At 42.4% G+C, this 27,183-nt stretch overlaps 1 protein-coding gene across 4 annotated transcripts; it reads right to left on the bottom strand.

Annotated features, from left to right (window-relative positions):
* Window positions 1–10,245: 10,245 nt before the first annotated feature.
* TP53INP1 (tumor protein p53 inducible nuclear protein 1) lies at window positions 10,246–26,858 on the bottom strand. 4 transcript variants are annotated; one of them, XM_057532150.1, is made up of 5 exons: window positions 26,601–26,857; window positions 21,461–21,616; window positions 19,983–20,243; window positions 19,041–19,401; window positions 10,246–15,127 (listed from the first exon to the last, which is right to left on the bottom strand). In XM_057532150.1, the coding sequence occupies exons 3-5, from the start codon at window positions 20,092–20,094 to the stop codon at window positions 14,878–14,880; spliced, it is 723 nt and encodes a 240-aa protein (XP_057388133.1). In that variant the 5' UTR covers window positions 20,095–20,243; window positions 21,461–21,616; window positions 26,601–26,857; the 3' UTR covers window positions 10,246–14,877. The 4 variants fall into 4 exon arrangements, with proteins under 4 accessions (XP_057388133.1, XP_057388132.1, XP_007164999.1 ...); XM_057532151.1 differs by lacking the exon at window positions 21,461–21,616 and adding an exon at window positions 16,233–16,270 and having other exon boundaries at window positions 15,003–15,127; window positions 26,601–26,858; XM_057532149.1 differs by lacking the exon at window positions 21,461–21,616.
* Between the last annotated feature and the right edge of the window lie 325 nt (window positions 26,859–27,183).

Here is a 27,183-nt window from a genome sequence, read left to right as displayed (position 1 = left end):
AGCATAGATTCGAAGTCCAAAGGTCTCAGGCTGCTAACTACCACATATGTCCCAGGTTCTGCACACAAAAGTAAACGTACAGTTCTTAGAAGTACAAAGTGAGTAACATGGAGCCCCCCATATGAAGCTGAGCCGTAGGTGTCCATGGCTCAGGACTTACAATTTAGAATGAGCTCTGAGAAGTTTCATAGATCTTGTACTCAAGGCGAAAAAGCAAGCAGAAGTAGAAGTGGGACTTCAGAGGAATGAGTGACTAGGAGTCCGCCTAGGGAGGTTAGGGAAGAAATAGGAAGACCTAACAGAGTTAAGTGTTGCCTGTCCTTGACTTTGTAGAATGAGTGGATTTTAGTGGATGAGTGGGAGAGATTTCTAGACATTGCCCACCCTGATATCTGTGCCCTCCCTCTTTATCAGTAGTAGATCTTCTTATTTGGCTGAAAGAAAGGCTAAACTTCCCATTCTTCCTTGAAGCTAGGAGAGGCCACTGACTGAATTCTAGCCAGTGGCACATAAGCAGAAATGGTGTATACAACTTAGGGAGTGAGACATGAACGTGTGGTGAGTCTGAAGGTCATTAAGTAGCTGGGGAAGTAGCAAGATGGCATAGAAAAGAGAAGAAATAAAGCCTTGTGCAAGTTCTTAGAGGCTGATGCAATACTTTTCCCTCTGTTGTTTCTCAATAGCAGTTCAACACTGAATCAACACAGCAAACAACACAGAGACCAGCCAGATCCTTGTCCCGTGGGATCAGTGCCACCCGACAGCAAGAAACTTCCTTAATAGAGACATTGTCCACCGGTCCATCCATCTGAGGGGGAAAGGCCAGTGCCCTGCCTTTAACACCTCATCAATGACCCGGCTCCTTTTACATCCCAGCCGTCATGTCATCCTGTCAGCCACTTAAGTGTATTTAGTATTTACATTTAAAGGAATTACTACAGAGTAGGCCCAATTTTAGCTTACTTTACTTATTCAAAACAAAACAAAACAGCCACAAAAGATAGACTTAGAAGACAAACCACTGAAAAGGGTGGTATCAGTGTACAAGTTCTTATAATAAAAATACTACAATCAGGACTTCCCTGGTGGTCCAGTCGTTAGGACTCTGTGCTTCCACTGCAGGGGGCATGGGTTCATCCCTGGTTGGGGAACTAAGATCCTGTGAGATGAGAAGCGCAGCCAAAAAAAAAATTTTTTTTAAAACAAACAAAAAACTACAATAATCTAAGGATTGCAGTCCTCTGGTTTCTACCTGTTCCCAAGGATCCTCATGTGACAGCCATGGAGGCACTTACTAACATCTTCAAATTAGCCTTACATCCTTGTGGTAGTTTCACATACTTACTGGAATTTCAACTACAACACAGGTGTTGCTGTGCGATACAACCAGAACCCACGTTTCCCAGTGTCTGACTAGGATATTTCCTCCCAATATAACAATTGGAAAATAGAAGTGAAAGTAAGTTCTGCCAAAATTGACAGTAAAACTTTGGGTCTGAAATGGGTTATTTTTATGTAATAACCAGCTATTTGAATTACCCGTAAGTGTATGGCAATGGCACCCCCCAAAACTGGTTGTAAAACTACAACACTACAGAGATTTTAGAAGATGTCAATAAATGTACAGAGTCTATTAAAAAAAAAAGAGGGGGGGCAAAAATTTTAGTTGGAACCTAAAACTAATGTCATCTCACTTTGTCAAGTCCTCCCCTAAATGTTATGGCCTCATGCATTAATGTTTTACCAATCCAATTTTATGACGGGGTATACAAGGAAGAATTCTTAAGTTTATTCACGTTGCTTTAAGAATATAAAATGTCAATTTCTCCATGTTTGCTTTTTATTTTATTTTATTTATTTATTTTATTTTTTTTGGCTGTGTTGGGTCTTTGTTGCTGTGCGCAGGCTTTCTCTATTTGCAGCGAGCGGGGTCTACTCTTCGTTGCAGTGTGCGGGCTTCTCATTGTGGTGGCTTCTCCTTGTTGAAGCTTCTCTTTGTTGTGGAGCAGGGGCTCTAGGCTCAGGCTCTGTAGTTGTGGCTCATGGGCTCTAGAGCACAGGCTCAGTAGTTGTGGCACACAGGCTTAGTTGCTCCGCGGCATGTGGGATCTTCCCGGACCAGGGCTCGAACCTGTGTCCCCTGCACCGGTAGGCGGATTCTTAACCACTGCACCACCAGGGAAGTCTCATCACGTTTGCTTTTTAAGGGCAAAAGTATTAATGGAAGTTTTGTTATGCTAATAGGCCCCTCAGGTACTTCTGCAGAACTCTGGGGCTGCAAATTCATTCTCCAGCACGTGTTGCCAAATGCAACATATTTTTGGATCAGCAAAACTGTTTTTTGTAAGTTGTTCCTTGGTTCCAAGACTTTCTAACTTGCTCTGGATTTCTGGATAGATATTTGTAACTTTTTTTTTTCCCAGAAAAACTACTGCCTACTTGTAAAACTCAGGAACTTCTAAGTGCAACATACTAACCAGTTTGACTCCCTTCCCGAGCAGTGCCATTGGCACTGTCTGGGCTCATCAGGGAGACAAAGCCAGGTGTTCTTCTTGTCTCCTGCGGCCCAGGCTTGGTTTGAAGCAGGGGACATTGGCCAGGGCCTCCCAGGGTTTCAGAGGTAATAGTGACAGGGTGGGTCCTGGGAGGCTGGTTAAGAAAAAGCTGTCCAGGGAAGCCACCACTTCAGACTCTGTTGCTGTTACTTTAGAGGCTTCGTTTATCACAGACAAAGCCTGGTCAGCTCTTTAACTACTAATCCATTTTTCAGCTTTACAAACATCTCTAAGGTGAGCTTGTTAGAAATGCAGAATCTCTGGCCTCACCCTAGACCTACTGGATCAGAATCTGCATTCTTAATAAGGTCTCCCAAGTGATTCGCTTGCACATTAAAGTTTGATAGCACTGGGTGTGGGGTCTTGAGGAGAGTAGAGAAGGGGAATTGTATAGAGTTGACGAGGGGCACACAACAGGACGGCCCAACAGTGGCACTTGAGCTTGTACCCCTGAGTGTCTCATGGCCCCGATCCCCACAGTTGGGTGATTTCCTCCAGTAGCTCTTAGGCAGCTCAGGTATAGAAACAAAGTCCTGCATTCGATTGACAGGAGGTTGGAGATTAGCAGAGCAGGCATGTCTGAAAGAGAAAAGATTCAGAGTTGAGCATGTTATCATGAGAATGGCCCAAATGGTGAAGAATGGCGTCAAGGCTGGATAGGAAGGAGGGTGGCCGTGAAGAAAGAGGATGACAGCCTGTATATTTCTAATAACTCGAAGCAGGTAAAGTGGAGGGGAAAGCTGCATGGCAGAGTAGTGGTCTGAGATTGCTACGTAGGAGCTGTGGAACTGTTGATAGGTCTAGAGAACACTGCCCAGTAGAACTTTATGGATGATGGAAATGTCCTATATCTGAGCTGTCTAATACAGTGTCCCCTGGCCACATGTGGCTGTGGAGCAGTTGAAATATGACTAGTGTGACTGAGGAACTGAATTTTAAATTTTGTTTGATTTTAATTAAAATAGCCACATGTGGTTAGGGGCTACCATACTAGACAGGCCAGGTCTAGATTTGCAGTATTATGGGATCCTAAATTGTAAATTCAGGCAGAAGTTTTTTTTTTTTTTTTTTTTTTAAAGGATTTTCTTATTTATTTATTTATTTATTTATTTTATTTTTGGCTGTGTTGGGTCTTCGGTTCGTGCGAGGGCTTTCTCCAGTTGCGGCAAGCGGGGGCCACTCTTCATCGCGGTGCGGGGACCGCTCTTCATCGCGGTGCGCGGGCCTTTCTCTATCGCGGCCCCTCCCGTCGCGGGGCACAGGCTCCAGATGCACAGGCTCAGCAATTGTGGCTCACGGGCCTAGTTGCTCCGTGGCATGTGGGATCTTCCCAGACCAGGGCTTGAACCCGTGTCCCCTGCATTAGCAGGCAGATTCTCAACCACTGCGCCACCAGGGAAGCCCCCAGGCAGAAGTTTTTGTTTGAAGTATGAATTTGTATGCTAAAGAAGGATACGTTAGTATTTTATTTTATTTTATCTTTTTTTTTTTTTTTTTTTTTGGCCCCGTGGCGTGTGGGATCTTACTTCCCCAACCAGGGATCAAACCCACGCCCCCTGCATTGGAAGGGCAGTCTTAACTACTGGACCGCCAGGGAAGTCCCCGATACCGTAGTATTTTAAACCTAAAATTAACCCAAAGACACACAACTCAAATCATACTGCTTCTCAGTTGCATATAATCCATGATCTAATGAGCCAGATGACTGAGGCAGTGCCACTAAAGGAAGAAAGGAGATCAAGAAAGAAGGATGTGACAGAAAACAGCACAGGGAGCAGTCACACTCTTTTCTGGCTGGCCCCCCGAGACCAAGAAGGAACTTTACGGTGGGGGTGCTGGTGCCTCCCTATGTCCAGAGCAGCAACGTGAACAAGCAGCCTTCAAGAGCCAGACCCCGTGGCTTCCTCCACTCAGCCAACTCGTGTCTGGGATTTCCTCTCCCAAGGAGAGGATTAGGGCTCTCGACTTCTGGGGAAGGAGGAGGACTGGATTCTAGCCCATGGAATTCCTGACAGCACAGTCTGCTGACTTCCCTCTACTGACACCAGGGGTTCTCAACCTCAGCTGCCTAAAAATCACACAGGGAGCTGGAAGAACCCAGATTCCCAGGCATCCTCCAAGATTCTGATTCAGTAGGTCTGGAATAGAACCAAAAAACTGAAAAAAAATTTATTTAGTTTTATTTAAGTAGTGTTAAATACAAAAGAATGTACACGGTGAAAAGTATATCTCTCTCCAACCCTAGCTCCTAGACCCCAGTTCTCTCTGGAGGAAGTTTCATGTCTAGCCTTTGGGAGGTATTAAATAAGTATGTGCGTATGTATCTTTTAAGAATTGTGAAGGGACTTTCCTGGTGGTGCAGTGTTTAAGAATCCGCCTGCCAATGCAGGGGACTCGGGTTCGAGCCCTGGTCCGGGAAGATCCCACGTGCCGTGGAGCAACTAAGCCCGTGCACCACAACTACTGAGCCTGCGCTCTAGAGCCTGTGAGCCACAACTACCGAAGCCCACGCACCTAGAGCCCCTGCTCCGCAATAAGAAAAGCCACTGCAATGAGAAACTCGTGCACTGCAACGAAGACTAGCCCCCACTCGCCGCAACTAGAGAAAGCCCACGCGCAGCAACAAAGACCCAACACAGACAAAAAGAAAAAAAAAAAAAAGAATTGTGAGATATTCATCCATTCGTGTATAACGATGTATAACACATAACTACAGTCTTATACCTAGGCGAAGAAATAGGACAGGTCCAGGGTTTTGGGAGCCCATCTTATACTGGGCCCTGTCAAACACACCTCCTCTGCCCTGCCTGCTAACCACCATCCTAATCTGGGTAGTAATCTTTCACTTGCTCTTCATATTTGTGCAGCTATGAATACTCTTCCAAATGATGTACTGTTAACTCAGCCTAACTCTTGAATTTTATATTGTTGAAATCATACTGCAAACATTCTTCTGTGATTTTCTTTTTTCACACATTTTAAGAATCATCCATTCTGATGTGTATGGCTACAGGTTGTTTACTTTCACTGTTATATAGTAGTGTATTGCACGAGTGCACCACAATTTATCCAGTCTACCACTGGTGGATATTTGGGTTGTTTCAAGCTTCTGGCTGTTGGGAAAAAAATGCCGAAATGAAAGTTCTGGTACATGAGTCCTGATGCACAGAAGCACACATTTCTGTATGATCTACACCTGGAATGGAATTGCCAGGACACAGAGTATGCATATCAACAGTAAACCATCTACACTTGTTATTGTCAGTGTTGAATTTTTGCCAATCAAATGAATATATAATGGTATTTCACTATGCTTTTAGTTTGCATTCTCATCATAATTAATTAGCATCTTTTCAAATATTAGTTGGCCATTTGAGTTTCCTCTATTTTGAAGTGCCTGTTCAAGGCTTTTAACCATTTTTCTATTACATTCTTTTAAACTAAATTTTATACCTAGTACACTCCGAGAAGAAATTACTTTTATTTATTTATTTATTTAGGCTGCTCCGGGTCTTAGTTGCAGCATGCGGGCTCTTAGTTGCGGCATACAGGATCTAGTTCCCCCACCAGGGATCGAACACAGGCCCACTGCATTGGGAGCATGGAGTCTTACCCACTGGACCACCAGGGAAGTCTTCTATTACATTTTTGAATTTTTTTTTTAATGTTTTGTCAGATTTCTTTATGTATTCTTTATGTATTTCTTTGTTGATTATGTGTTGTGAAAATCTTCTCCCACTTTGTGGTTTTTCTCTTCACTCATTGGAACATTTCTTATTTTGAAGTAATTTCAGACTTACAGAAAAGTTGCAAAAGTAATACGCTGCATCTAACATCCCCTAATGTTAAAAACATATAATCACAGTACAATTATCATGATCAGGACATAAACGCTAATGTATTAAATAAGATTACAACTTTATTTGAATTTCACTTAATGTCTTTTTTCTATTCCAGGACCCCACATTGCATTTAGTTGTTGGGTCTACTTAATCCTCTGACAATCTGTGACAGTTCCTCATTCTTTCCTTATTTTTCGTGTCCTTGACACTTGAGATGAGTACTGGTCAGGCGTTTTGAAGAATGTCTCTCAATTTGGGTTTGTCTGATGTTTTCTCATAGATCAAGATTAGGTCTTTTTGACAAGACTGCCACAGAAGTGATGTGTCCTTCTCAGTGTATCACATTAAGGGGGTACCTGATGTTAATATGTCCTATTACTGGTGATGTTAACCTTGATCACTTGGCTAAGTGTTGTCTACTGGGTATCTCCACTATCGAGTTACTATTTTTACCTTTGTACAATGATTGATAAATATAATGGGGGAGATACTTTGAGACTATGATGCCACATTTCAAATCTTCAAATCTCTGCCCACAATAATTTGCCTGTGACAGTTATTACTGTGGTGTTTGCCTAAAGATGATTTTGTATTTTGCTTACTCTATTTATGAACTGGAATTCTTCCATATAGAAGAGCTCACTCTTCTCCCCCATTTATTATTTTTATCAATATAGAGTCATGGATACTTATTTCATTCTATGAGTAATAATTAAATATTTAAAATTTTTTGTTCCAATTATTCCAGCTTTTCACCATTAGGAGCTGCCTCAGTTGGCTCCTCCATCTTCTTTACATACCCTCATCCTTTTTCAAGGATTTATTTTCTGGCTCCCCGAGATCATCTTTAATATTCCTTGTGCAGCCCTGGAATGAATCACTTCTTCAAGGAGCTCTGATTTCTCTTATTGGAGAAAGAGTATAGGAACCAAGATCTGGGTGCTAGGTGTTAACATAGCTACTCTCAGGGGCCCTCTCAAGGAAGTGTTTGTGTGTGCGTGTGTGTGTGTACATTAGCACACATACACATCTGTATTTATTTCTATATTTATCTGTACATCTATTAAAAATTAGTTCACCCTGACACCTTCCATTCCATTTTAACACCATTAAAGCCCATTCTAGTCGTCCCCATTTCCTTAGTTGTAACTTCTTTCTCCAACAGTTTAATGCATTTTCTATGCTTCATAATAAGTTACCACAAATGTAGTGGCTAAGAACAACACCCATTTATTATTTCAGTTTCTGTAAGTCACAAGTCTGGCACAGCATACTAGGTTCTCTGCTGCCTTCTCATCTGGAGGCTTGACTGAGGAGGGATCTGTCTCCATGCTCCCTTGGGTTGTTGGCAGATTCATTTCTTTGTGGCTGTAGAATTCCTAGCAGCTTGCTTTTTCAAACCCAGCAATGGAAAGAGAGCTTCAAGTTCATGACCTCTAGACTCTCTTTCAAAGGGCTTGCCTGATTGGTCAGTCCCATCCAGGAGGCTATTTTCATTTTAAAATCAGCTGATTAGGGACTGTAATTACATCTGCAAAGTCCCTTCACCTTTGCCATATTCTACTGGTTAGAAGCAACCACTGCACTGGTTCAGCCTTCACTGAAGGAAAAGGGATTACAGAAGCTGTGACTCACTAGGGGTCACTTTAGGGTATGTCTGCCTCATGGGGTGTGTTCAGTCCTAATATACACAATGACATTATACAAAATGACAGAATTATTAACTCATACCTCTGTGAACAACAGATTACTACTAGTTTATTTGTGCACAGTTCTTTTCATCTTAGCCTTATAGTACCCAGTCAAAATACTAATTTCCAGTTACTTAATTCTTTTCGTCCCAATTCCCTTCAGTGTGGTTATGTTATCATTTGTAATAGGTCCAGTTGTAATTGGTTCCTGTTTGGGGTTCCTCCTTCACCCACACACACCCTGGTTGATTTTCATTTTTTATTTTGGGAGGTGTTGGAAGCATTACTATGGTTCTAAAAGCCAAAGCTATACAAAAGGGATACTCAGAAATATTCCTCCTTCCTCACCCCCAAGAACCTGTTCCAATTCTTCTCTTCAGTTTTTTTACCTGCCCTCTGAAGATTTCGTTTCTGGTTTATTCTTCCTATGTTTTGTACAAATGAGCAGATACATGCATGTTTTCTTACATCTTCTTCTTTCTTGCATGGAGGGTATCTTACTCTAGATACTCATTTGCACTTTGCTTTTTTACACTTATGAGCCTCAGAAATCACTCCAAATCAGTTCACAGATCTTTTTTATTTATTTATTTATTTATTTATTTATTTATTTATGGTCTTCGTTTCTGTGCGAGGGCTTTCTCTAGTTGCGGCAAGTGGGGGCCACTCTTCATCACGGTGCGCAGGCCTCTCATTATCGCGGCCTCTCTCGTTGCAGAGCACAGGCTTCAGACGCGCAGGCTCAGTAGTTGTGGCTCACGGGCCTAGTTGCTCCGCGGCATGTGGGATCTTCCCAGACCAGGGCTTGAACCCGTGTCCCCTGCATTGGCAGGCAGATTCTCAACTACTGCGCCACCAGGGAAGCCCCCTTTTTTTTATTATTGATGTGCGTTGACCTCCATTGTGCAATGAACCACAGTATTTTCAACTATTCTCTTGTGTGTAAACATTTGGTGGTTCCTAATATTTTACATTTTACAGACAGTGAATATTCTTCTGGTCAGTACAGGTTCAAACAAAGGAGCAGATAATCTTAGGCCATATGTCAAACTGTGAAACCCCGACAAACCCATCCCCCACAAGCCACCGTTGCTTCTGACTCACCTACGTTAGACTCCATGCAGTCATTGCCCTTGAGATGTGATGGCGCTGCTAATAGATTCCTGTGACATTCTAGCCACCTTGTAAGTGGACCTTTTTAAACACTCTTCTCAGAAACAACCATTCACCTGCCACTCCAGGTTAGGCTCTTTCATTTCAAGCTGCTCCATCCCACGACAACTTTCATGACCTTATTTTCATCTTTGGAGTGACCCCCTCTTCTTCACCCCTGCCCCCAATCTTTTCATCTCAGCTGAGAGTCTCAAGAGATGATAAAAAATGTCTTGAAATAATAAGCTATAGTTCTAGAATGCTTATCTTCCCCAAGGATCCATTAATATAGGAGTTATTCCTTGTGCTTCCTATTCAAGTATTCTGAATGTTTACTGGCCTATTTAAACTACAGTGCCACAGGAATTCCCTGGCTGTCCAGTGGTTAGGACTCGGCGCTTTCACTGTCCTGGCCCAGGCTCAATCCCTAGTCGAGGAACTAAGATCCCACAAGCTGAGTGGTGTGGCAAAAACAATCAAACAAACAAAAAACCCAAAAAACACTACAGTGCCACAATACGGGGTATCAGTGGACCTCAGGGATGTCCGTATTGTCCTGAAATGTTTATGTAAGATTGTGTCTGCATTTATCTGGAAGAGGAGCTATTAAGAATTCACCAAGCTTGCTTTAAAAAGGCTAAGAACCAGTGTATTAAATTCTATATTTGTTTTTTAATACAGATTGGCTGGAGGGAAAAGGTTCTGGCTGCGGGTCATCCTCAAATTCATGTTCACATAAATGATTATTCATTTTAGATGAAAAATGTTAATATGCTAATTTATCCAAGTTAAAAAAAAATATTTAAAGTGCTGTACAGCAGGAACTAACACAACATTGTAAATCAAATATGCTCCAATAAAAATTAGTTTAAAAAAAGTATTTAAAGTGCATATTAAATATATCTTTTGGACAAGTAAAACTAAAAAAGCAAGTATTTTAAGTAAGTTGTACATAGTTTTAAGACTAATGACCATAAAGACAAAAATAAGAGAATCTGACAAATGTGAAGTTAAAGGACATTTTATTTACTGACAGATTAAAAACCATAACTCCAGGTAGTGCAAAATACACCACTGAACCCAATTACAAAGAACTGGTGTTAATACACAATGTTTAAGCAATGCTACACTTATTTTTGGCAAAGTGCTGTATCGTTTAGTCTGTGTATAAAACTGACCATCTATGAACTAATCAGTATAAAAACCTTCTATGAAAACAGAAAAAAATATTTAGACAGTGGCTCAAGAAAACAAGCTGCCATTTGTGCATAGATTGATGTACAGTATATAACCTAATCTAATGTCCCTTTTGAGTTTTCAAGTTGTCGAACAAAAATTGTGTCCAGAAACACATCAAGAAGGCACATAGTACAACCTACAATACTCTTCAGTCTCTAGAACTGATGCCCTGCCCTTGAAAAGCAAATGTGTTCACAATTTTACTTGAGAAACAAACAAACAAAAACAAAAAACTAAAGCCACTTAAAAAACACACACACAATTACTGATTAAGGTTCCAAACCTCTGGAGGAAAACACAACCAAAAAGCAAGCAAAACCACTCATACACAGCAAGCCTGGAAACACACACATCCAACCTCCCCAAGTACTGGTTTGGTTTTTAGAAGCCCTCCTAGAAAACAAATACTAAAACTTCAGGCAAATACTGAGCAAAATTGGGCATTTAACAATGATACAATTTTAAAAAATATTGTAAGGAAAATTCTCAGTGACACACAAAAGAATATCCACTTAAGCTGCCTTCCTTGGAATAGTAACTTCTCCTCCCACATAAAGGATACTGTTGCAAAGAGGAAAAGATATCCTTATCTGTATGCTTTCCAGGACCTCTTTCTCCACCCCAAACCACTGTAATTGGTGTCACATTTCAAGTGAAATTGGTACATGGCAAGGCTGACACCACTATATTATATGTTTTCTAAATAAAGCATTTTATATAAAAATTTAAGCATTAAGTAGATAAGGATGCCATTTATAATAACAGGGCCGATGGCAGTGAACCTATCCATGATAGTAGCCCAACGTTTTAAAGAATTTAACCAGTATGTATGGGACTTATAAAATAAAAAGATAATTTTAAGGTAACATTACAAACATATGCTAGTATCTCCAGTACAAGGAGCAGTCTCTTAACCGATTCTAAAAACAAAAACTAATACTTGGAAACTCTTAAACTTTCTCCACTAAGCTATTTAAATTTAAATGTCTATATTCTAGGTGGAGTCCTTCATTTTTTTTGTTTGTTTCCAACTCAAAGAAAATGAGAATAAGAAAGATACCCTTCTTTGCTCTCTTTTCTTAAAGAGTATATAAGACAATATATTTCCTTGAGGAGGAAGAGAAATAGCAAAGACACTCAGATTCAAGGAAGACATAGAGATTACAAACCAGTGTACTACACAGATTTGAGAAGTAAAAACATTAGGCAATGCTGAATGGCCCTCTCAAGTTTTAAGTAAACTGTCATCTCGCTAGAATCAAAGTACTGATACAACATGGAAGGTATGTAAACAGGAACAGTTTGCATGGGAACTGAAAACATGCACAGGAAATGAATGTTAAAAAAGCTCCCTGGAACAGTAAGTAAAAAATCCAATCACTTTGCACCTTCTGCAAAAAATTTCCCACCCATCCAAACATATATTATAAATTGCCACAGAAGATAAATAACGGGTGGTTAATCTTCAACTTACGGTGCAGTACATAATCAAACTAAGTGAAGAAGGAAAAGTAATAAACATAGGATATACATTATAAAATGTTTTATTAACAAAAAACACAAACTTTGAGAAACATGGTGCATTATAAAAACTAAGAAACTCATTCATGAAACACTGCTGTGTGCACCACATATTCCAGACTTTTTCCAAGTAACATTCTATATTATCAGTTTAGAAACAGAGCGCTAAATTCAAAGGGGTCTTATTTCTCACTGCTTGAATTTTTAAGGAATATGCACTAAAGCACATTGTAAACCACTAATATTTACAATAGCAAAAATAATAAACTTATAATAAGCTGCATGTCAGCCATGTTTCAAAGAATACTTAACAGGTCAACATCACTCTCTGTTATTATTGGTCTTATGTCTCGCACATAGTAGATCCCTAACAAACATCTAGTGACCAAGAACTTCAACTGCATTATATAACCACTTTCTTTAATGCTTACATGTGCCAATTTTAGACAGAAACCTTAGATACTGATACAGAAACGACAGTATGAAATCACGGATGGTGTGTGGTAACCCTGACACTGAAAAAACATCGCGAAGACTGAAATCATTTGTTTTCCAGGTACAAAGCATAAAAAACTTGGCCCAAATAAGGCAAACAAAAAGTCAATAACTGATAGAGATGTAAATGTATTTAAGGTATTTGGAAATCTGAAAAAATAATAGTAAAAAAAGACCATTGCAGTTTTATATACAAATCTGTTCATGCTGCCAAACAAATTCTCATGGCTGAACTTCTTTAACTCGTGAGGTACTAACAACTTGCATTTAATATATGAAAAAAGAGACCCCCGTGTATTCAGAGGCTTACATCTATGCTCAAGTTAGCAACATATGGCCCTTTTAACAGTCATGGTAGAAAACATACACACCTTCATGAAAACTCTACCTTATCTCCCAACTCTGGTAAACACAAATAGTAACAAAATAACTTCTAGCTCAGTTTGACAAAAGTTTACAGACTTGGCCTCTTATTAGAAAACAAATAAATAAAGGGGTAGCTGAAATGGAAGGGGACTAAGGAGAGAAGGGGGATCTAGACTCTTGTTCTAAAGAGACATTCCTGGCCCTTCGGCACAGCCAGTGGACGAACAATGTACCACCACCATGTAACTAAGCTATTTGAACCTCTTCTGACTCCACATACCCCAGACTAGTCAGAAAAGAGCCCAGCTCTTCGCTTAAAACAAGTCTCCCATGGTTCCCTGCATCCAACTGCTACAGGGTTACTGAAGTATATACTAATACTTCATGTAACTATATGCTGCTTTCTCCCTTGACAACACTGTATAGCCGTGTACTTATTTAATTAGGGTTGCAGAGGAGATGGAAAAATAAGCTATTTGATTATGAAGGTGATAGTACTGCTCTGTCTATGCAGAATGTGCTTTGGATTGTAAATACGTTTAACTTAATTTCAGAGGAAGCTGGTCAGAGTGCAGATGGCTCAGCAAAACCCATTACAGCTGCTAAAAAATAAAGTGAGTGGCTAGAGGTAAGGAAATCGATTTCCTCTGCGCTGAGTTAACTGGCCTCTGTGTGAACAGAGCCCTGCCCCGGCCTCATCAGCATCGCCCCTGAGGAGCAGCTGTGGCAGAGGAGTTGCCACAGCCCCACCCCCATCACCAGACTCGGCAGAGAGCCCCCTGGAATTTCACGCAAGGATCAGTTCTTGGCAGCCCCACTTCAAATCAGTATACAGTCCTCCCAACAACTGTGAGGGCGGTACATACCACTGCTCCCCCACTGGTGGAGGAAACAGAGGCCAAAGTGGTTAAAGATTTTGCCCGAAGCCCGAGTTAAAACAAAAATACGAAAACTCAAGGAAGCCAACCTGTCACCCTTCATTTAGATGCTATGAAGAGATGTCACCAGGGATCCCCTTCACCCTTGCTTGCCACTCGGCAGGACAGTCTCCGTGGCAGAGGATCTATCACTGCATCAGAAATATAAAGCCTCTCTCTTCCCTTGGGCACATATAAATAGGAAGTCACTCAAGTGCCAGGACAAGTACTTCTGAATTTACAGCTGATGCGAGGTGGCGAGTTGGCAGAGCTGGCAGGAAAGAATCCAAACAACTTCAACAGTAGACCAGTGGGTTAGTTATGGGCACACATTTTCCCAAATATAATTTCACAGGTCGAATTTAATCCCTCTGCATGTGAGACGAGTGCTGTTGTCCCACGATGCCTGTAATGTCTGTACCATGTCACACAGTCACGTCGGAGTTACTGAATGTACTGTTCACGAACACTTAATGTACCTGAATTCCGAAATGAACTGTACGGCTAATCTGGGAAATAAAAAACCCACACACACAGAAATATATCAAGTTTTCTTCCAAAAGAAAGTCCAGCCATGATTCCATTATATCTGTGGCAACCACATCACTTGTTAATGCTCGTGTTAGTGTGTAAAAATGTATTCGCCATATACAGAAAAGAGGATCAAGTACTGGTCAATAAAGTGTATGGCTGACCCTGAGAATAAATTTCTGCTTACTCAAAAGATTGATTAATACCAAATAAAATGAAATTGAAAGATGCCTATTCTCGTACTTGGGAAGAAATGTCTTTAAATTGCTAACCTGTGTACACCTTAATAGATTTAAAGACATCCCCAAACACTAAACACTGTAATTGTATTGATATGTTTCCAAAAATATTCTGAAAAAATTTACAACAAAGTAAATGTTAAGAGCAAGGCATTACGTGATATACAGCATGTAAATCTGGTCTTCAAGATAGTGTCTAAACATACCGATAAAACTGTGTGATTGGTCATCAGTTGTCTGTAAAGAGACAGCATATTCATCATCCATACACACACATGCACACACATATGCACAAACCAAGAGAAACCAACCAAACACACTTGAAATTCTTAGTAATTGTACTGACGTGGGCAGGGCTGATGGACAGCCCAGCCATTGTGCTTGATTTGCCGAGAGTGGCAATCCCTGGTAAGATTTTGGCGACGAAGGCTATTTCTGTTCAGAGACTGTCTTTCACTGTGTTCTTTTATCCACTGGGAAGGGCGAAAGCTCTTGGGTTGCTCCAGAAAAGCTGTATGAGCAGCGAGAGCTGCAACATAGCAATGAATGTGCTGCCCCATTTCATTCTGAGCTTCCACTCTGAAACAGAAAAAAATGGGGATGTATTAAGTAACAGAGTATGTTATTAATGAGACTGAAAAAGCTACCTGGCAATTCAGATTGCGACACTAATTTGTTTATGGTTTAATGAGAGCTTAGTGTCTCATGGCTGACAGACAAGTTTATATTTTGTGACCACACTGACTGATAATGGTAGAAAGGAGAAGCCAACTTTCAATCGAAATATGCCATAGAATCCACAGGTGGTTAATTAAGTGGGCTGTATTTTTTTTTAAATGCTTTACACTTTGAGTGAATTTCAGTTATACACCAAACCCATTTATATAAGCTTCCTAGGAGGGGAACTAACATGTGTTTTAATTCTCACTATAACCTTAAAAGGAAACTATTTTAATTCCCAGATTTTACTGATCAGAAAACTCAGGCTCAGAGAGGTTAAGGTCACAATTATTAACTGACTCAACCAAGATTCTAACATAGGTCACACTCCGAAGACCATGGTTATGAGGCAGGGTTGATACTGATGCACTGCACCAATAGCACCTTCACAGATGTTTTCTGTCTATAAGTAAAATGTTCTAGGAAACAAGCTTTAAATCTGTATTTACTAGAAACATGCATAAGGAAATTCTACTCATTTAAAATTCTCAGTAAGAAGCTACCTGCTTATTACAGAAAACAATTCTAAGTTTTAAATTTATATCACAACAGGGCACATTTTGTAATGGCATTTGCACAGCAATGTTATAAAAACCCTTAGGGAGAACACAATCTTAAAATATGGCTACAAACCATATAATTATTATATGTTTTCTATATTAAAAGCTAATCAATAGATCTAAACTATATTAACACATAATGAAGAACTTCAAGATTTTTAAGGGTTATTTTACACGGAAAGGCAGTTATATATTCTGCCTATAACCATTAGAGGAAAACACAATGATCTTTTTAAATATATTGTTTTTATTAAATGGCAGAATTAAAGCAGGTCACATTAAGAAACTAATAGAGAGCAGTTAAAATAAAGACAGTGGTTTTTAAAAGGTGGGTGCCTTGAGTCCTTCGCCTCCCTGCTCAGACTGATACACATATCACACAGTCTCAAAGGGAATATACTTACTCTGTGTCAGTGAGTCTTAAAAGCAGCTTTTCCTGGCCCTACAAATGTTAAATGGTGAACTATTAAATCACTAGTAAGGTTTAAAATGCTATTTAATTTTACTATTAGTATGTGGTCAACTTTTCTTTATTATAACTGGTTTACTATGGGTCATTAAAGGCACATGTATTACTTAATTCAAGATTATGATAGCACATAAACCTTCACAAACAATATTTATAAAGGCTAAAATGCAATAAAGTACATACCCTGAAGCCCACCTTTAATTATGAAGCACCTTACTTTTATGTGCTTTACGGAAATCTCTTCAAGGATAGACAGGATGGAAACAATCTAACTTTTAAAAGATATATGATTTATTTCTTGCTCAGAAAATACAAATATTTACTACAGAGCCATCCTCCTAATTTTGGTGACATCTTATTTCTATCTTGATTTAGTGGGCCTTTCTTATAAGAATTTCAAATCCAAATATAAAGATGTTAAAAAAATTTTAATTATTATAAAACTACAATAATTTGCAGTACTTTCTTATGTTCAAAAAGAATTCATATAAAATTGTGTTCACTGGGCTTCCCTGGTGGCGCGGTGGTTGAGAACCTGCCTGCTAATGCAGGAGACGCAGGTTCGGGCCCTGGCCTGGGAAGATCCCACGTGCCGCGGAGCGGCTGGGCCCGTGAGCCACAGTTGCTGAGCCTGCGCGTCTGGAGCCTGTGCTCCGCAGCGGGAGAGGCCGCGATGGTGAGAGGCCTGCGCAGCGCGATGAAGAGTGGCCCCCACTTGCCACAACTAGAGAAAGCCCTCGCACAGAAACGAAGACCCAGCACAGCCAAAAATAAAAATAAATAAATAAATTAATTAATTAAAAAAAAAAAATTGTGTTCACTTGATCCTTTATGTTTAACTACCCTATGTGTTATATCAAAACATATAACAAGATACAGTAACAAACAAGATATAAAAAAATGAACATTCTCACTGCATCAAAACTGCAAACACATAACCAAATGCAGTGCAAGGTCCTGAACTGGATGCTGGTTTGGACAAACTAGATGAAATATTCTGGACTCTAGCGAGCAAACCTGAGAATGGTTTGTGTAGTTGATGAAGGAAAATTTTACTGGAAAAAAGGTAGAGGTCATTGCCTAAGGAAGCAGATTGTAAAATAGTACATACAGCTTGATACCATTTAGGTTAAAATGGTGTATGTACCTGTGCATGGGCACATTCAGAAAAAACAATCTGGAAGGATATGACCTAGAGTCCTAACAGTATTCATCCCTTGGTAGTGAGAACGTCATTTAAAATTTTTTTGCATTTTCTAATTTTCTGTAGTGCATATGTACTGCTTCTATAATAAGTTGTCTACAAAGCTGCTGAATACATATATGTATACACACACAATTAAAAAAAATACTGAAACATAAATATACAAATGTTACTAATTTAAAGGGGCTATTAATCACGCTAAATTCTCAAGTGGAATTCCTCAGAGATGAGATCAAAATCAGGGTGGAAGGAATTTCTAAGAACTGAAGAAATTAATTTGCATCAACTGTAAAGCAATTAAATTAATACCACCTCCAAAAAATTATATTTTAAACTTTTGTTGGAATGCCTGAAACAATAACCTCTTGATAAATTTATAGTGTAGAATAAAGTGCCAGTTAAAGTAACATTTCCCATCAAAGATCTTACCCAGTATAAAGCCTGGGTAACTATATAAGCAAATTGTTTTTCAATTTGGTACAAGTGTATGTTTATCCTCATTCAAGATCATCTACAATATTGAGACTTGAGAGTGCAGCAAACTCTGGTAAAGTTAACAAATTAATGAGCTGCCTGGGCTTTGTTTATATTTGGCAAACAGGAAATAGAAGATATATACAATGGTCTAGTTAGTAGAGTTGGAACTTGGACAATCCAAAAAGAGGCCTTTTGGATGACAGCACGAACCACAATTCACCTGTTCCCTTGACAGGTACTAAGGGAACTAAGTCAGTACCAGCATCCTGCAAATACTTTATTCCCATAGGAAACCTTCCACTCACACGCAACACGGACTAGCTGGACTTTGAGCTAATTAACATGGCCATGGGTTTTATTTTAGTGGGTGGGAGCGATCTTGAGTATAGTCTCTGAGTAAAGGCCACAGACTGTGAGTTTGTTTTGGAACATATCACTGACCAGGCACCCTCCCTGAACCTTTCCAGGCCCTCAACCTATCTGCCATTCGAGCAGAGCCTTTCAGACCACTTGGGACACCCATATAATAGCAAAACATCGTTTGGGTAGGAAATCTTTCCTCTGTAAGGCAGAAAACAACTCTCTGAGCAAAATGTTTTGGTAAATCTGCCATTTTACTTCACGCTTAAGATTCCTCAGGTTTTAAGGTTAAGCGCCATTTGATGTGACCTAGTTAGGACTACTTGGAAGATCATACGAGATTTATTTTAAGATATACTATTCTTGTCGAATTTGATGCCCCAAATAATCCAGTCTATAAAGTGCCAGAGTTATATTCTAAGATACTTAGCAGAAATGCCAGTCTTCTCTTTCCATTCAGTAGCATGATTTTATAAATGAGACAGCTCTCCATTACGTAACTGGGGCCATGCTATAACTCACTTTTTTGAAAACTTGTGCTATAACTAACTTTTTTCATACCATCAACCGCCTTGTGCACTAGGCATATACTTTCATGAATCTCTGTAAGATTACTCTGCATCTTCTAAAAACTCAGCTTTGAACTGTAGTAGAAATAAATACAATGCATACTAAACAGACTGTCTGTGGAGAGCAACGTACCTGGGACTGCTTGGGTTATGAAATTCCTCAGTCCCACAGTGGGCCTCACTGAGGCTGGGGCAGGGGTTATGCACAGCATAGACAGACATGCTGGGGTGTTCGATAAGAAGGTTTTCCATAGGACTGGTTTCCACCTTGATAGTGGTTAATCCACCTGCAGTAAAACACGGGGGAGGGGTGATAAACCAGCTCTCCTCCATGGGACAGGACTCAAACTGGAGGAAGCAGGAATCACTTGGATCAGTTAAGCACTCAAGAGACGTGGGTAAACAGGAAAAGACTGAAGGGTGCTCGGAAGGTGACTCTTCACTGATGTCTTCTTCTTCCTCGTCTTCGGCTGCTGAGAAACCAGTGCAAGTGTCTAGATCGTAGTCCACACACGTCGTTGAAGTCCCACGGGATTGGAGCATCACATTGGTATCACATCAGAGCACAGAAAGAGAAGAGATGATGCTGTTAGCTGATGCTCACATGCCTCCCTTTACTTAGGTCAGAAACAAAACCACTCATATCCACTCGTAATGATTATAACTTCTCAGCACCTAGCATGTGTGTGCATGTGTGTGTGTTGGGGGGGTGTGTATCACTGTACGGGATGGATTATGTTGGTTTTGCAGGAACAGTTTTTAAGACTTTCTATTCTGCTGAGTAAACATAAAATGCGCCAAATGGGTTACTGCTTGTCTAGTATGAGGATTTTCTATTAACGTGCCTCTGATTTGATCAGGGTGTAAGAGCTGCAAAACTGCAAAGTCTGACATCAAACAATTTCCCTGACTGATCATCTGGCACAGAATGCTTCCTGCAATTTTTTTAGACAAATTCTTGTTTATTCACTTTTAAGGCTTAAAAACCTTCAGAGTTACTGGTTTACTTATGCAAAAACTAGATGCAAGAGTTTCCACTTTTGCTGTGATGATTAACGGTTAAGAATACCCTTACCTATGAAGTCAACAAGAATCCATTCATCATCTTCTTTCTCACTAAATTCTGGTTCTTGGTTGGAAGAAGTATTGACTTCACCCACAAACATTTTATTCAGTCTCTGAAACATTGTTAAGGCAAGATTGAGACTTTGGCTGGATGTCTTTATAGCTGAGATTTCAAAAACCTGTCTTCTGTCAGCCTGATGGCACTGACAGGGGATTAAAGTGCACAAGTTGCTTATTCAACTTAGGCGAGAAGCAAGAAGAGTCATTATCCCTAAAATAAAACAGAAAAAGAAGGTTATTTCAAATCAGCACGTTTATGTGTATGTGGTTTTAAAATACACACACATATCCCCACCCTTAGAAAAAAGCACATGCCTTAGCCTACAGCTATGGCTCTTACCTTCTTTCAAACACAAGATATGCAATATCTCTTTTTTACAAACATTATGAATTGAGTACTCAAATGCAACCTGTAAATATCTCAAAATGTGCAATAGAAGGGGTTGGTTCTTTTTCACATCTGTGCTTTCATAATAAGGGATGAATTTGAACAACGTATGTCAACTGAAATACTACTTTTCTGTAAGTAGAGCAAAAACTAGGTATTCATGGTTAACTGGCCAGAAGCTGCCAAATGAAGCCAGCAATAGAGGCCAGTGAGTGACCACTATCACGCCAGGCCCTCACCTTTCCCTGGCACCTTTTCTCCGCTCTGTTCTTGTATATGATCGTAAGCACACCTAATTACATTTAAAATCTGTAAGTACTCTGACCTTCAAAACAATTCCTACAGCTGGCATGGAGAAAGTCACACTGTACAAAACTCAGGTGAACAGCTACCAGAACTGGAAACGACCACTGTGCCTGGGTTCAAATGCTAGCTCTGTGGCTTGTGCCCTAAGAGTAAGGAAGTCACGCTATTTCAGGAGGCAATGGTTCTACTTCATGGAGTTCTCGTGAGTTCTAAATGAGGAACTCCAGCCTCATCTGATCTTATTCCAGAGTTCCAGATTTATATATCCATTTCTGCCTGCCTACCTGATGGGCATATCAAACCCCAAAAATAGCAAAGAGATCTTTTAATTTTCCCCTACAAACATACTCAGGCACACTTGCCCTTCCCCCCCCCCCCCCTACTCAGGAAGGCGAGGCAGCAGCATCCAGCAGTTACTCAGGCCAAAAGCCTAGCCCTTACCCTTGGCTCCTTTGGATCCTTACCCCCGCACCCCACCCCTCATCCAAACTCTCAGCAAGTCCTGTTGACTCTAGCTGCACACTTGGCTCGAATCCACCTACTTCTCTCCACCACTCTCACCCTAGTTGAAGCCAACTGGTGTCTCTCCAGACTTTGCCAATCACCACCTCCTAGACAGTGTCCCAGATACTACTCTTGTCAAATGAGATAGTGCAGGCAACCTACTTAGCAAGGCACTCGGTACAAAATTCTCAGTCAATGTCAACTATTAGTCACAAATATTTGCTGAGCACCTATTATGGGTCAGGCCGAGTGTGCTCAGTGCAGCGGAGGCAGCAGTGGACAAGGCCCTCCCATGGCAAGTGCAACAACTCGGTGTGATGAGTGCCACGTGAGGAGAAGTACCGGTGCTCCTCAAATCCACACAGGCAGAGGTCAGGGAAGGACACCTGAAATCAATGACTTCAATCGTGAATGGCTGAGAAGCTCAAGAGCGGAGGAAGGAGGAGAAAGAACACTGTGAAAATGTGCAGATGAGTGAGAACGTGGCGCCTGCTGTGTGGCTCAAGATCCAGGTGGACGGTCGTGAGAGCGGGCTCGGGGGCTAAGCGGGGACCAGATCCTGCAGGACCCTGTAAGCCAGAAGTGAAGGGGAGGGAAAAGTCAAGGATGCCCCAGGTTTTTGGCCTGACCAACTGGGGGGATGGTGGGATAGTTCAGTGGAAGAGGAACACTGCGGAGGTACAGGCTGTGCACCCTGGACACATGGAATTGTGGAAATCTGCAAATCCCACACCGGGGATGTCTGGAAGGCAGCTGAGTATAGGACTCTGCAGTCCAAGAGCGTGGTGTCTGCTGGGGGCACAGATTTGGGAGTTATCAACACAAAGGGGATGCCAGGAACCATAAGAGTGGGTGAGACCATCCAGGGAGTGTCAGTCTTGAATCCCTAACTTCAGACTCTTGACATTTCACTTTCAAGACAATCATCTTTAGCTGTAAATGTAGTTTGAATCTGTAGCTGATGAGGCTTCTGGTTCAGTTCTTTATGTGCACACTGCAGGCTACTGCCCATGTGCAGTACTACAAACGTGTGCTCAAATAAGCGGCATTGGAATACTTCTGTGGTCACAATCTGTCATCCTCAGCCATTCATTATGAAAAGCGGGTAAACAGGAAGTATCACTTGCATAACCAGTCTTCCTGAAACCCTTCTGGAAAGCAACATGGCCAGAAGTCTGGAGCTCTAGTACGAGAACACAAAGTCAGCTTTATGTTCCATGTAAGAGAATTTAGAAGAAAAGTGGGCTGTGTAATTGGCCTGACATAACCCAAAAGATGACCTACCCCATGTGCAAATAGCTGATGAGGTGATGTGTAAATAAAGGTTTTGAGCATATAAGCTAGGAGGGAAAAAAGGTATTTTCAAAATCTTTTCCCCATTTCTCTTAAACTATGGAGGCAGGTATTGGCCCCAACCACAATTCTGTGTCTGCTGACCCGGTTGGGAGAATAATGCCAATTCTCCAGGGTACAGGGCTGGACTCAGCCCCTGCACCAGTGAGAGCTGCTGGGTGGGGAGGGAGCACCCCACAGGAAAACCTTGCTCGTCTTGAATGAGCCCTTATCCCCCAAATGTGACACCACGTGAGGTAAGTCAGTGGGGCCCAGGCCAGTTAAGTGGCAGCTATAAGGCAGAAAACTTGCTGGGGCCACTGTGGTTGTGCAGCTGCAGGTTCCCAGCTGCAAACTGCACCCTCTGGCTGCAGCTCCAAAACCGTAACATGGAAGCCAGGTTTTGCCTGGAACACACGCAGCTCTGCCACAGGAAAGGTGTCCCCGGAGGAGCTTTCCATGGGCCGGCACAAGTCAATCTTCTTTTGGTTTCCTGGAGTGAGGTTGGTCTAACTTTGCAAAGCTCCTTTGGCCCTGCTTTCTATAGCTGTCACAAAGGACGAGGAGCTGCTGGAGAGACCCCAATACACTAAAATTGTTCAGGGAGGTGGCTGCCAGGAACATGAGGTGAATGAACATTTGAAATGTGACTAGTGTGACTGAGAAACTAAATTTTTAATCTTATTTAACTTGGGATATATTAGGTTAAATAAAATATATAAATAAAATTAATTTCACCTATTTCTTTGCCCCTTTTTAATGTGGCTACTTAAAAATTTAAACATGCATATATATTTTTATTGGACAATACTGTTTTAGAAAAGTCTTTCCAATGTCTTGATGGCCTATCCTCTCAATGACCCAGAGACTGTCCCTACCAATGCACTGCTACTCTTGACCTTGGCTCCCACCCAGGAATGGAGGCTCTCCATGGGGCTGGTTCTATGTGGAGCTAAAAGGCAAAGCAGAACTTCTGACTTCACTCCTCACCACATATCACTGACTTTTTCATATTCACAACTCTAGGACAATGATAAAACTAAAGTGAAAAATTTCCAGAGAAAGCAAGTGTCCTAAGAGGACAAATTTACAAATACAGCTCTGCAATTTAGGAAAGAGGTAGAGGAATGAAGGCTAGGTTAGGTGGTGCTGCTGTTCTCTGGGGCACCTGCAAGCCTGGCAGTCTCACCCCAGTGGAGAAAAGAGACAAAGTGTCTGGTCCCCAGCATTTCGAGAAGGCAGCTTTGTCCCTCTTCTGCTTGGCTCAAAATACCTCCATTCCCTCCCTTTTAAAAAATGTCTTTTTCATTATAAAATGAACCAAACCACATTATAGAAAGTTTGGAAAATAAATAAGGAAACTAGTTATTATTCTATTCTATGCTTTGTTGCAATCATTGTTAATATATTGTGCATTTTCTTCAACACAGTTTCTTTTTGTCACAATTGTAGGCTAATGCATGCGCAATTTTGTATCCCGCTTTATTACCTAACATTTTATCATCAATGTTTTCTTTTTTTTTTTTAATCATTAATGTTTTCATATTTCATGAATAGAAATGCTCTGTGGGCAGAGAAAGATGGCTGAGTTTAATACTTATGGGGTACAGCATTCTAGTTTGAGAACTCAGAAAAGGAGTTACTAGTCTGGAAGAGCTTGTTCGTGTGATTTATTTTCTCATTTTTGAGACAGGCAACCAACCTAGAGGCCACATGGCTCTGGAGTTGGCCTGCTTTGTTTGAAATCTTGACTCTGCTCCCTGGAACTTGTGTGTACTTAGGATATATAGTAACTTCTCGGTGCCTCAGTTTTCTCAGGGTAGTGCCAATGTGAGGATTAAGTATGTATCACTTAAAAGCAGGCACACAGCAGGCACCCAGTAAATATTAACCACAAGTTCACTTCAAACCAGTTGTATGACTGTGAGCAAGTCACTTAGCATCTTTGGGTCTGAGTGTCTTTATCGACAAAATGTTTATATAATAATTAGAGCTACAATTTACTGAATGCTTATTATATGTGACAGACTTGAGGTACTTATTTGTCCCATTTGACTAATAAGGAAACTGAGGCTCAGAAATTAAGTAACTTGCTCAAAAGCGACAGAGCTGGTCAGGGCTGGGGCCAGCGTTAGAGTGTAAGTGTGTCTGGTCCCAAGGGCCTTGCTTCCCCCTGCCCTCCATCCCCCACCCCAGCACAGGATCTCTCGGGCTCCTTCCAGCCTCAACTCTGGCTCTAAGAACTTCAGAGAACAGCACTTTTCTGTTGGTTTTGGCTGCCAGTAGGCGGCTCCAAAACAACATTTTAAATTAAAAAAAAAAAAAAAAAAAGATTTAACTTCTATGTGTACAGTTGTGGCTTCTTGACAGTTTTGAAATATCAAGTGGCTAAATTTACACATCATCATCAAAAAGCAGCCTCAAAATGATCGTTCTCTCACTAGTTTAGAAAAATAAACATGCTGATTCGAGTGATTTTAAAGAAATTTTAAACTGCATTAAAACCAAGCCAAGAAAGTTGTCTTTGCTTGTTCCACTCTACCCAGCCTATTCAACTGGCTTACAAGGGGGTTATTCTCCCCGGGATCCACCAGGTTGGCTCTGAAGGCTGAATGACAGCGGACAAAGACAGCAGTAAGTGGTAATTCATAGCCTGTTCACCTTAAATTTTGAAAGTGGGAGCATTCCCAAGAGAACTATGAGCCATCGATGGAGCAGTCACAAAAAAGAACAAAAGACAGGATGGAAAAACAAACGAGACCTTAGTCATAGAAATTCGTAAGGTCCTGGTTCCAGGCAGGAGCCTTTGAAAATTACGCTGCCAATTCAGGATTACAGTGGCTGTGACTTAAAAGCAAAAGCTTCCTAACGCTTTTCACATCTGCAATGAAATATATATTTCATTTATCAAGCAAGTGATTGCAAGATCTTGGGGCACCTCACTATTAACTCTGTTCAATGATCCCATGGGTCACTTTCCACTCCCCTTTCCCAAAACTACTTTGTATTCAGAAAAGGTTCTTTTCCGAATGATGGAAGGGGGAAGGGGAGCTCTTCCTAAATCTACTCTAAATTGGAATTAACATAGAAGATAATGAGCAGGTGTAATTAGGAAATACAATAAAAACAAGGAATCCCTAAGTAAAATTCATCTGCAACTTTTTAAAGAGAAAAGCCAATTCCTTTTAACTGTCTGCGTGGTCTTGAGTAAGTTACTCAATCTCTCTGGGCCCTCAGGTTTACCTATGCGTAATACAGCCTACTTCATAAGGTTATTGCGGGAATCAACTGCGATAACGCATGTAAAGTCCTCACATAGTATATGGCACATGAGAAGCACCCAATCAGCGCGACTGATCAAAACGATGAGGGTTTTAATTGTGATGGGCAGGGAAACTGCTCTTTCCACACGTGCAACCTCAAATAGTGATGCGGAAGATCAAGCAGGGTCAAGGAACATGCAACGAACAGGCGGACACTCGGCGGGCGCCGGTCGCCGGGTAACTGAGCCGCTGCGCTGCCGAGCGCGACCCTGCGCTGGGAGGGCTGCTGGAGGAGCAGCGGCGGCGCCGCGGGCCTGGGGGGGATGCGTCCCGGGGCGGCGGCCGCGCTCGCTCCTCCGGAGCCGGGGGCTCCGACGCCGAGTCCCGAGCGGGCAGCTACAGTCCAAAGGCCGAGGGCAGGAGGAGGAGTGGAGGGGAGTGAGGAGGAGGAGGAGAGAGAGGAGGAGGTCCCGCCGCGGCCAAGAAAACAGGCCACGCTCGGGGGAGGAGGCAGAAACCGAACACCCAACCGCCGCCCCTCGCCGGGGCTTGGCCGGCCCGTGTCCGGGCGCCGCCTCCGCCCGCACCCCGGGACCAACGAGGGTCCACCGAGGGGGTGGGCGGCCGGCCCGCGGCGGCGAGCGGAGGCAGCGGAGGTCGGGAGCGCACTGACCGCGGCTCGCGGGCCGGCCCGAGGGCAGAGCGCGCGGGTCGGGCAACGCTGCGGGGCGGCCGGGCGCGAGCGGCCCTGGACGCCGGCCCCGCCCGCACTTACGTGGGCCCGACCGGCAGCCGGACGGGCGGCGAAGGCAGCGGGCGCCGGGTTCGGCGGGGACCGGCGGGAACCGGTGCGCTGGCGGCGCGGGGCGGCTGAGGTAGCTGCGGCTCCCGGACGGCGGGCGCGGGGCTCGGGGCGCGGAGCCGGTCCAGCCCTCCTGTGGCCGCGCCACTGGCCGCCGCCGCCGGCCCGTCTCGTTCCTTTTGTTGTTGTGCAGCTTCGGAACAGCTGATCGGCCGCTGCGCCCGCCCGTCGGGCCCGCCCGCCGGGCAGCCCCGCCCCGCCCCGGGGCCGCGCCAGGCCCGGCCCACCAATCGGCGGCGCGGGGGCACCGGGGCCGCCCTGCGAGAGGTTGTCACTAACGCACGTGACCTGGAGCCGAGCCGGGCGACGCTCTCGAGTTAGAAACAAGCCCGGGCAACAAAGCCCGGGCGCCGAGGGGATAGAAGAGGGGCGAGCGGAAGGGGGGTGGGGGGTGGGGGGCTGGTACCGGGGCGCATGGGAGAGAGGAGAGGAGGGGCTGGGGGCGAACAAAAATGGGAACCCACTGGAGTGTGAGGACGAACTGGAACTGGAAGGG

Source organism: Balaenoptera acutorostrata, chromosome 17 (assembly GCF_949987535.1).
Source record: "Balaenoptera acutorostrata chromosome 17, mBalAcu1.1, whole genome shotgun sequence".
NCBI classification, from domain to species: Eukaryota; Metazoa; Chordata; class Mammalia; order Artiodactyla; family Balaenopteridae; genus Balaenoptera; species Balaenoptera acutorostrata.
Note: the sequence above shows the minus strand (reverse complement) of the source record. Positions and strands in the feature narration are given on the sequence as shown.